This window comes from Mytilus edulis, unplaced genomic scaffold (genome assembly GCF_963676685.1).
Source record: "Mytilus edulis unplaced genomic scaffold, xbMytEdul2.2 SCAFFOLD_1239, whole genome shotgun sequence".
NCBI lineage: Eukaryota > Metazoa > Mollusca > Bivalvia > Mytilida > Mytilidae > Mytilus > Mytilus edulis.
The window spans coordinates 1-12,000 of record NW_027267514.1 but is presented as its reverse complement, the minus strand read 5'-3'; the positions used below and the strand labels follow the sequence as shown (position 1 = coordinate 12,000).

The following is a 12,000-nucleotide window of genomic DNA, read 5'->3' as shown; positions in this document are numbered from 1 at the left end:
ATGTTATGTATTATCATAAAATACAACTTACATTTTAATATTAAGGATGAACACGAATGCGGCCACTTTCGTTTTACACGAAAAAAACGTCTAAAATTCAACTAAAATGCTAGAAATGTGAAGATTTCAGTAAATTAGCATGACTTTGTGGTGCTTGTACCCGATATATTCTTGTATTGTAAAAAAAAACAGCCCAGATTTATGTAGCAGAAGCATTCTTCTGTCCAATAAATAACTATAAGTTTACATTTGAACAATTTTGTAAAACTGCTATATTTTGGGCCAAAAAGGGGTCTTACTGGACCTACTCCTTTGTCATTTTAAGCCAATCTTTCCTGAGAATGAGGAAGTTGTGAAATCATGACAAACAAAAACCCTACTCAAGTTTACATTTATTCATGTTCAAAATATAAATCGTCCTGTACATGCATGATATATTTGCCACTGGACGTAAAGCCACCAACAATCAATTTATCAAAATGTATAATGGTACATGTGATTAACCTTTGTTTCCTTTTCCTGTTTCAGTAATACACATAGAAACGAAAGACATGCTATTTCTAACTCAAGAGTAGGGTAACTTCAAAATATGATGGTTAGGTCAGTGGTTTTTTACCCAAATTTTTCTAAATTGCCTGATTCTAACAAAGACACACTCTTAATAGAAAAACCCAAACTATTGAAACTAAAAAGACAAACTCTTAATAGAAAAAACCAAAACTATTGAAACTAAAACACATAACAAGAGACATATAAGCATAATTTTATTTATCTAATTTCATAATTTGTTTTATATATTGTCATGTACAAACTTTGTCCACACTGCAGCTTTGTGAAAATCTTTGATGTGTCTTTGCATCATACCACTGGCTGTAAAGAAAATTAATCTTTTGAAATAAAAAATCATAGAAATACATTTATTTAACTTGATACTTTGATTTAAGAGAGAAAAAAATATACAATAAGCAATAGTGAGAAATATTTGTTGAAACTCAATAAATCTAGATCTGATTTTTTTTTTTTACATTTAAATAAAACAAGTGTAACTGTGAGCTACTGCTCACTGATGATACCCCCGCCGCAAGTGGATAATGTTAATAGTGTAAAAATATGTAAGTGTTCGGTAAACAGGAAGTTGCAGAGTGATGAATCTGAAAACGCATCACACGGTATAGCTGACTTATATCAAGTCTGAAACCAAATATCAGAAATCCTGGTAGTGCAGTTCCTGAGAAAAATGTGATGAAAAATTTTCAACTTGGCTATCAGGTGTAAAAATGATACAAGTGTTCGGTAAACAGGAAGTTGTCGAGTGATGAATCTGAAAACGCATCACACAGTATAGCTGACTTATATCAAGCCTGAAACCAAATTTCAGAAATCCTGGTAGTGTAGTTCCTGAGAAAAATGTGACGAAAATATTCATGAGACGGACGGACTGGCGGACTGATGGACTGACGGACTGACGGAAGACAGTATACCCCCCTTTTTTTCAAAGCAGGGGTATAAAAAAATATTTTGTAAACCTTTTATATAAGAATTCAAATTTATGTGTGAATTAAGAAAATTTGTGAGAAAATGTTTTTTTTTCCATCAAATGTTTATATTAGCAACCATTCTTTTTACCTGCTTGTCCCCTTTCTGGGGGTCTTGATGGGGTTTACAGAATAGAGAATAATGAGCAAAAATAAAGGGCAAACAAAATAAGGAAAAAATGAAGAAAGACTAGAACAAAATAGATTTTAAAATTTAAGAATAAGTTCAAAGTTCAAAGTTCTTTATTTTCCAATTAAGGTCCCCTGACGAGACATAATGACAACAATACAGAATACAAAATAACATCAAAGTAAATAAAGAATAAAGAATAATGGTCAAAATAAATAAAGAATAGAGAAAGATGAAAATTGAAGATTAAAGAAATGAAAGGCTCTACCATCCAGACCCTTCTTTCTGCTCCTTGAGCAAAATATAAACAAGTTACCTACCTTTGACCATATTCCTCGTTTTGTCAGGAATAACTGAGGAGGATGCAATTATACCTATCCAGTCAATCACCTGCATGAAGCAAAACTTGTGTTTGATTAATACAATATAACTAGAGGCTCTTAAGAGCCTGTGTAGCTCACCTTGATCTATGTGCATATTAAACAAAGGACACATGAATTCATGACAAAATTGTGATTTGTGATGGTTGATGTTCTATTTTTAATCATGGCGGCCATCTTGGTTGGTTGGCTGGGCCACCGCACACATTTTTTAAACTAGATACCCCAATGATGATTGTGGCTTAGTTTGGTTAAATTTGTTTAAGTAGTTTCAGAGGAGAAGATTTTTGTAAAAGATTACAAAAATTTAAGAAAAATTAGTAAAATTGATTATAAAGGGTAATAACTCCTGAAGGTGTCAACTGACCATTTTGGACATTTGACTTATTTGTAGATCTTACTTTGCTGTACATTATTGCTGTTTACAGTTTATCTCTATCTATAATAATATTCAAGATAATAACAAACTAGAGGCTCTAAAGAGCCTGTGTTGCTCATCTTGGTCTATGTGCATATTAAACAGATTACACAGATGGATTCATGACAAAATTGTGCTTTGGTGTTGGTGATGTGTTTGTAGATCTACTGAAAAATTTTGCTGCTTTCAATTATCTCTATCTATAATGAACTTGGCCAAGATGTGACAGTGGAAAATATTTTGTAAAAATTTACAAAAATTTACACAATTTATGAAATTTGTTAAAAATTTACTATAAAGGGCAATAACTCCTTAAAGGGTCAGATGACCACTTTGGTCATGTTGACTTATTTATAGATCTTACTTGCTGTACATTATTTCTGGTTACAGTTTATCTCTATCTATAATAATATTCAAGATAATAACCAAATACGGCAAAATTATCTTAAAATTACCATTTCAGGGGCAGCAACCCAACTACAAGTTGCCTGATTGGTCTGAAAGTTTTATGGCAGATAGATCTTGAGGTAATGAACAATTGTATCCATAGTAGATTTGCTCTTAATGCTTTGGTTTCAGAGATATGAGCCAAAAACTGCATTTTACCCTATGTACTAATTTTAAAATGTCGCCCATCTAGGTACACGGGCCGGGTCATCAGATACATTTTTAAAACTAGATACCCTAATGATGATTTGTGGACAAGTTTGGTTAAATTTGTCTTAGTAGTTTCAGAGAATAAGATTTTTGTAAAAGATTACAAAAATTTACAAATAATTGTTGAAATTGACTAAAGGGCAATAACTCCTAAAGGGGTCAATTGACCATGTTGGTCATGTTATCTTATTGGTAGCTCTAACTTTGCTGTACATTATTGCTGATTACAGTTTATCTCTATCTATAATAATATTCAAGATAATAACCAAAAGCTGCAAAATTTTCTTAAAATTACCAATTCAAGGCAGCAACCCAACAACAAGTTGATCGATTTGTCTGAAAAATTCTGGGCAGATAGATCTAGACTTTATGAACAATTATTTTCTAGCAGATTTACTCTAAATGCTGTGGTTTCAGAGATATGAGCCAAAAACTGCATTTTACCCTATGTACTATGTTTAGCCATGTCGCAATCTTGTTTCGCAGGCAGGGTCATCGGATACATTTTTTAAACTAGATACCCCAATGATGACTGTGGACAAGTTTGGTTAAATTTGTTTAAGTAGTTTCAGAGGACAAGATTTTTGTAAGATTACAAAAATTTACAAAAAACTGTTAAAAATTTACTATAAAGGGCAATAACTCCTTAAGGGGTCAACTGACCTATTTGTAGCTCTTACTTTGCTGTACATTATTGCTGTTTACAGTTTATCTCTATCTTTAATAATATTCAAGATAATGACAAAAAACAACAAAATTTCCTTAAAATTACCAATTCTTGGGCAGCAACCTAACAAAGGATTGTCCAATTCATCTGAAAATATCAGAGCAGATAGATCTTGACCAGTTTAACAATTTTACCCATGTCAGATTTGCTATAAATGCTTTGGTTTTAGAGTTATAAGCCAAAATCTACATTTTTACCCTATGTTCTATTTTTAGCTATGGTGGCCATCTTGATTGTGATCTGACCTGATAAACAATTTAACCCCATGTCAGATTTGCTCTAAATGCTTTGGTTTCAGAGATATAAGCCAAAATCTACATTTTACCCCTATGTTCTATTTTTAGCCATAGCTGCCATCTTGATTAGTTGGCTGGGGCACCGTAAACATTTTAAAACTAGATATCCCAATGATGATTGTGGCCAAGTTTGGTTTAATTTGGCCAAGTAGTTTCAGAGGAGAAAATTTTTGTAAAAGTTAATGACGACTGCATACGATGGACGCAAAGTGATGAGAAAAGCAGTGGCGAAGGAAGGGCCAAGTGAGCTAAAACTGGTCATCAACTGACATGTTTAACCCCGCCACATTTTGTATGTATGTGCCTGTCCCAAGTCAGAAGCCTGTTATTCAGTGGTTGGCGTTTGTTTATGTGTTACATATTTGTTTTTGTTCATTTTTTGTAAATAAATAAGACAGTTAGATTTCTCATTTGAATTGTTTTACATTGTCATTTCGGGGCTTTTTATAGCTGACTATGTGGTATGGGCTTTGCTCATTGTTGAAGGCCATATGGTGACCTATAGTTGTTAATTTCTGTGTCATTTTGGTCTCTTGTGGAGAGTTGTCTCATTAGCAATCATACCACATGTTCTTTTTTTTTATATCAAGGGGCGTATTTCATGAAATAAAATATCTATAAATAATAATAAATGAGAATAAGTAATTCAAAACTCTAACAATATAAACTAAATGTGATGGAAAGGAAGAGTTATAAACTTATGTTATAAATACTTGACTGACTGAACCAAAAGCAGAGGAACATCAGTGTTTATTGCTGTTCTTCATCTCAAAGTTAAAATAATTAAACCTTCAATACACAGCAAAAGCTTACAGTCTTCCTGCATGTTCAAAACAGTCCCTTAAACAAGAATGTGGCCTAGGTACACGGATACCCCACTCCCACTATCCATTTCATTGTTCAATGGACCGTGAAACTGGGTTTAAAATTTATTTGGCATTAAAATTAGAAGATCCAACCTTAGGGAACATGTGTTCTAAGTTTCAAGTTGATTGCACTTCAACTTCATCAAAAACTACCTTGACCAAAAACTTTAACCTGAAGCAGGACAGACAGACAAACAGACCAGAAAACATAATGCCCACTACTATCGTAGGTGGGACATATAAATATTTTGAGTACATTTTTTTGCTAGATGTTGAGTACAGTTATTGCTAGATGTTGAGTACAGTTATTGCTAGATGTTGAGCATGATTTTTGCTAGATGTTGAGTACAGCTTTTGCTAGATGTTGAGTACAGCTTTTGCTAGATGTTGAGTACAGTTATTGCCAGATGTTGAGCAAGATTTTTGCTAGATATTAAGCATAAATGCTAGATGTTGATAACCTACATTTGGAGAAAGCTGATCCCAAGGATTATTTTGAACATTTTCTATACATGATGGCAGACAGGACAATCCCGGATGTAGCAGGGATCCTTTGTTGAATTCTTGTTCCACATCTGGGGAGAAGTAATTGTTGTTAATCATCAGAAATGGGGACAGCTATAGTTGATGTCCATAAACACAGAGCACTTGACACAATATTACAACAGAAATCTAAAACCTGAAAGAAGATACATTGTAGTGTATAAATTGTGTATTATCTATCATAAACTTTTTCAATTCTTATGTAAGCATTGTAAATTCAGAAAGGGTTTCCAATCAGTGTAGGTCTCATAAAAATCAAAATTGGTGAAAAATATTTCGTCTTTGCTTCAAGTATCCAACAGCGTTTACTTTTCTGCACTGGCTAGAGGTATAGGGGGAGGTTGAGATCTCATAAACATGTTTAACCCTGCTGCATTTTGCGCCTGTCCCAAGTCAGGAGCCTCTCGCCTTTGTTAGTCTTGTATCATTTTAACTTTTAGTTTCTTGTGTACAATTTGGAGTTTAGTATGGTGTTCATTATCACTGAACTGGTATATATTTGTTAAGGGGCCAGCTGAAGGACGCCTCGGGGTGCAAGAATTTCTCGTTGCATTGAAAACCTGTTGGTGACCTTCTGCTGTTGTCTGCTCTATGGTCGGGTTGTTGTCTCTTTGGCACATTCCCAATTTTCATTCTCAATTTTATTTTCCCTCATTATCTTTAAAAAACTATCTTATTATGTAGAAAGACCATTTTGAACATTGAATTGCTTCTTTTTTTATAAAACCATCTGGAATTGAGATATTATCAATTAGCAAATGGGAGAAAAATGTACAACCATTATAAAACAACAGCATTTAAAAAAAATCAGATATAGTGACCTTCAGCTGTTTTTTGCTCTTTGATCAGGCTGTTGTCCCTTTGACACATTCCCCATTTCCATTCTCAATTTTAGATATTTGGAACACTAATAAGTCTTATGTAATTTTATTAAAATGAACTAGAATCTTTGAGATTAATAGTATAGTTACCTGTGCCATTTGAACATCTTTAGAAATTTCCATCACACCATTAGATATATTACGTGTATGTCCTAACAGCTCTAGGAACCACTGGACACACTGAATTGTTCCTGTATAGTCAGACTGACAATGCAATACCTGGTATAACGTACACTGTAATAACCTTGTCACATCAGCAGTGTCTCTGAAATTTATTTAATTAAATATTAAAATAAATATCTATTTTATTCGTAGATCAAATAATCTGTCTTTACTACTTTATTTTTGACATTTAATTTTTCCTTTTTATCATTTGTTGAAAATACAGGAAGGGTGAAATATGGACACAGGAGACAAAAAAAAAAGAGGTAAATTTTATTCATAGCTGCAACTACGTTAATCAATCACATCAGTACATCGTTGAAATCATTTAGTAGACATTATTAGTTTCATGAATTTGAAATAATACATGTAGTAAGATAAAAAAAAGTTCTGTTAACAATACACATATCTATAACATCCTTTCATGCTTATTTGAATTATTTGGAATTATATTTTAAAGATGATTCTTACTGTATTTAAGGTGGTACATAACACTACAGGGAGATAACTCTGTAAAAATTAGCTGGAACTTTTAATCACATTCTATAGTAAAGGAAATATTAAGCTTCTCAATGATGAAAAACAGTGTTTTTTAAAGTTAAAGAGGGGCAACAGATACCAGAGGGACAGTCAAACTCATAGATTAAAAATAAACTGGCAACGCCATGGCTAAAAAAAAAAGACAAACAGACAAATAATAGTACAAACTGCTATCTATCAAATGAAATTTTCCAATGAAGTGTGTGGTTCAAGTTTATTGAAACATTGTATTTTTGTCAAAGGGTCAAAGCAAATATTTTGCCAAATTTTACGAAAGTTAAACCAACCAAACTAATTTTAGTCCAGGTGTTTGTTACCACATTAAACACCATTACTTACAAACTAGTACTGTTGATTGCTTGATCAATACAAGAATTCAAAGTTGCCATGGGTTGTTTCCCTTTAGACACAAGATAACATCTGATGAACATTCCCTTGTAACAAGAATCTTCTGTCGTTAAATCATCACTTGTAATCTTGTCAAATATTTGATCTGGAACTTCAGTAAAACATTCACCAAATATACACATCAAAGATGGCTGAAATTGAAAAAAAGAAATTGTGGCATCATATATAATCTTTACATGTTTTTGAACATCCTGGCACCTTAAATTTGTAGTAGTTGAGATTCTGCAGGTTTTACATCAGACTCTATGAGACTTCACAATCTTTTTTAACTCCAAACAAAATGGTAAAAGATACCAGAAAGATATTTAGACCAAGGTCATATATGATCAGGAGATTTGCAAAATTGATATTAAATTAAATTTTAGTGAGTCAACAAAAAATATATTGAATCTGAAATTTTTAGTATTATAAATTAAATGGTAAAACCCCATGATTTGTCCCTGCTTTAACTCTAATATCTAAAGAGATAAACATAATCTAATTATCTGATTGGTCAATCTTCAGATACACACAAATGAAGGTTGATTTCAAATTGCCAAAAGCCTTGATTTGTACTCTCAAAGGACAAAGTTTGACCATAATTTCACACATGGAAATTTTGTGTAGGAATACATGAATATTTGGAAAACATTAATTTATAAAAGATGAGATATGAATCTGAAAAACATCACACAGTATAGCATGCTTTTTTTTACCCTTAAGGAAGCTCTGATTTGTTGTACGAGTCTGAGACAGACAGACTGGGATAGACAGACGGACAGAGAGACAGTAACTGAATGATTGACTGACTGACAGACTGGCAGACTAACATAAACCACTGTATCCCCTCTCTTGATAGCAGGGTTTTAAATACAAATGTATCTTTTTATCTATGAAACTTTATAAATGAATAATATTCATGAGTTCATGAAAGGCTTTAACTAGATTGCAAAATTGAACAGTACTTTACATACCTCCTTTATATCAAGTTTGTACAGACAATCAAGACACTGATATAATACACTTGTGATTGAATCTGGAGGGTCTGGAACTTGTAATGATTTGTGTAAACCCTTCAGCACTTCCTGTTTGTCCTGCAGATTAGCAGACAATAAAATGTCAACTCCTCCTCTTTCTAAAAATGTCTTGATAACAGATGGAGCCCACTGATTTGATCAAAACTGGTAAGGCCTTGTATAATGTTTGTTTACAGTTAATCTAAAAAAACAAAATATGATATCAATCTTTTTTGTGATTTTCATTTAAAAAAATAAAGTGTATAAATCTGACAGTGAATCTTCAATGAACAAATCATCCTTGTGTCATATTTTTTCTGCATGTGTGTAATTTATCAACATTCTAGCCCATGCTGACCAAATATATGACCCGCAACCACACATTGGGCTTAATAGAGGCAGAATGTCAGTGTGAGAAAAATGCCATTAACTGTATGTGACTAGACAATTTCAGGCTTATAAGGGTACATTGTCTAAAATTAGCTTTTTGTATATTTATCTAGAACATGAAGAAACAAAACTCTGTGGCATGTTGTTATGACATATTTGTTGTGATAGCATTGAAACAAGTTATTTCGAATACCATGATAATTAGACTGTTTGGTGACAACTTTTATTTAATAATTTATTAAAGACACTGATTGTGGTTAGTAATCTTTAACAGAGTATTTGAATAAAATTCCAAAGAATCAAATTTACTTCTATACAAACAATGCTAAGCTCTGTTTAAGAAAATGTACTTTAAACTTGTTGAAATGAAGTTAAAAATCTTAAAAATTGACAAAGTAAGCATTTAGAGTTCCTTTTTTTTTTATTATCTATAGTTAAACTGAGATACCATGTCATGTAACAGTTTATAAGCAGTTGTTCTCATATATGCATTTTATACAGTGCATTCATTGTAGATATATATATAATATATATATATATATATATATATTTCAGTCATTTTCAGACTCAATTTATGAAAATCTGTAGATCAGAGTTAATCAAAGAGCTGAAAGCTCTGAAGAAAAATGACGCCACTGTCTCTAATATTGGGATAGTTTTTATGCAAGTCTTGATTTTCACATACCGTAATTAGTTTAACAATGCAACATGTCTCGTAAGCATATAATTGGTATTCGTATATGTGTGTGTGTGTGAAGTGAAGGTGACAACTGGCTGTTTTTTAAGACAAATGAATAGGTCAAGACTACCTGAATTGTACAAATAAATACCGTAGAAAGGCTTGTATATTTCTCACTGGTACATAGTCTGAATCCAGGTCTGTTCGCGCCCACTCATGTTCGCCCCTTTCACTTTCACACCCTACATGTTCGCACCCAATCTAATTGGTTTTGTGTTTAATAACTCTGTAAGCAAGTGTTTTCTTATAAGTATAATTGTTGTCATTGTCTCAAATAAAGTGAGACAGCATTGTTTTTTGTGTTGAATAAATCTTAATCATGTTTTAGAAAGCGTATTGTTAAAAATTATAATAATCCTTTCTAAATAAAGTGGTATTTTGTCAACGTTTTATTTTGTGTTGAATAACTCTTAATCATGTTTTGGTTAGTGTATTGCTATAACTTTGTTTCATTGACTTCTTTCAAAATGAAGTGAGATTCTGACTATGTTTTTTTCTGTGTGTTGAATAGATTTTATCATGTTTTGGTTATAATAGTGGATTGCTATATTTTGGTTCCTATATTTTATTGTTTCGTTGTTTCAGATCAAAGGGACCAAGCTGTTAAAACAATTATCTTTTGTGTTTTTCCTTCAGTATTTCAGTATTTACACCAAAGCAATTTAAAACAACAATCATGATTTTCCAATTATTCAACTTGAATTTGAATTAAAATTGGGCACGAATGAGTAGAGTGCAAACGGACCTTGGGTGCGAACGTGCGAGGTACGAACCTGTAGGGTGCGAAAGTGTATTGGGCGCGAACAGACCTGATACCACATAGTCTGAATCCCCTTCTCCCACAAAATATTAAGTAAATAATCTTTTTGTTACTGTTATCAAAGGTCTAATGAAACTCAGGTAATTTCAAACATTTGTCAAAGAATTCTAGTCAAACCGGCACCTGGTTAAATTGGCACCTGGACAAATCAGCACCTGATATAGTCAATTCGTCACCCATGTTAAATATAAATTTTAACAGTATTTTAAGCAAAAAGAGTAAAAATAAGTAAGGGGTTGCCAGAATTTTTTTCAGTATTTAAGCAAAAAGAGTTAAATACTAACTTTCACATTTTTGGGTGTTCATGTACATTTTGTATATATTTATTTTTCTCAACTTAATGACTTTTTTGGTGTAATTTTTAATGATATATATATGAGTAGTCAAAATAATTATTACGTCTGGCAAGCTTTTTAAATTTTATTCTGGGACACCTTTCTATGACCGCAAGGCTATGTTAATTTTTTTCTGGGACGCCTTCCTACGAACTTCGTAGGAAGACATCACAGAAAAAAAATAAAATAGCCTTGCCAGACGTCATAAATATTTGGACCAATACATGAGATATTGGATATTTTTATGCATTATTTAAACCAGTTGAGCATTTTACAGGATTATGCTTTTTAAACTTTACTGAAAAAAAACCACCTTAAATTTGCTTATTATTTGGCATGAAAGTTTGATTTATTGAAAGGGACTCATAGTTTTCCATTTTATTTTAATAATTGTCTAATTGTTAAAACAACAGCTTGGTTAAGGGCTTCGTTGTTTACCTTTATACACAACAACATAATTTCACTTTGGTTTCGTTGTTTACCTAAATACACAACAACATATTCACTATGTACTTGGTAACAGTTATTAATTAATTGAATAGAAAATATTATAACAAATATTATTGGATGCGGAATTGACGTCAAATAGGTGCCGATTTGACTAGATGCCAATTTAACCAGGTGCCGACTTGACTTGTACGTTTCAATTCCTCTGCGTTTCAATTCCTCTGCGATCGTTTGCGGTATTTTCTTGAGAAAAACCTATTTTCCATCATCAAAGAGAAGAAGAAACTGCTTGAAAATGATTTTGGAACGCTTCATGATTGTTAAAATAAGTAAAATTCACTCAAAAAACAATTTTAAAACTTGCGATGTTTAAACAGGAAGTTTCAAAAGCACGTGCAAAAGAAGAAATTAACCGGTGAGAGTGGAAATCCGTACATAACAGATATCACTATAGTACGACTTTGAAAGCAAAACAGTTCCATCCTTTTGTAAAACAGTCTTTAATATACCTATCACATTAATGTTTGAAGGGTCTTAAGCTTATTCAAACCATAAAAGTCAGTATGAAACACCAAAACGGAATGAACAATAACCGATTACGTTTTGTAGTTTACAAATTCTAAACTGGTTCCCGTCAAACTACAACACTTTGTTCGAGTGTAGTGGAATACAAGCAGAAACCAGTTAGTTTGTAAACTGGTTCCTGGCTGATTACTACACAATGACCTCTC

General features: G+C 32.4%; 1 protein-coding gene across 1 annotated transcript; it reads right to left on the bottom strand.

Annotated features, from left to right (window-relative positions):
* Positions 1–751: 751 nt before the first annotated feature.
* LOC139505570 (focadhesin-like) lies at positions 752–8,692 on the bottom strand. Its single transcript, XM_071295083.1, has 6 exons — positions 8,497–8,692; positions 7,475–7,674; positions 6,524–6,698; positions 5,475–5,688; positions 1,986–2,055; positions 752–870 (listed from the first exon to the last, which is right to left on the bottom strand). The coding sequence occupies exons 2-4, from the start codon at positions 7,663–7,665 to the stop codon at positions 5,605–5,607; spliced, it is 450 nt and encodes a 149-aa protein (XP_071151184.1). The 5' UTR covers positions 7,666–7,674; positions 8,497–8,692; the 3' UTR covers positions 752–870; positions 1,986–2,055; positions 5,475–5,604.
* Positions 8,693–12,000: the final 3,308 nt, after the last annotated feature.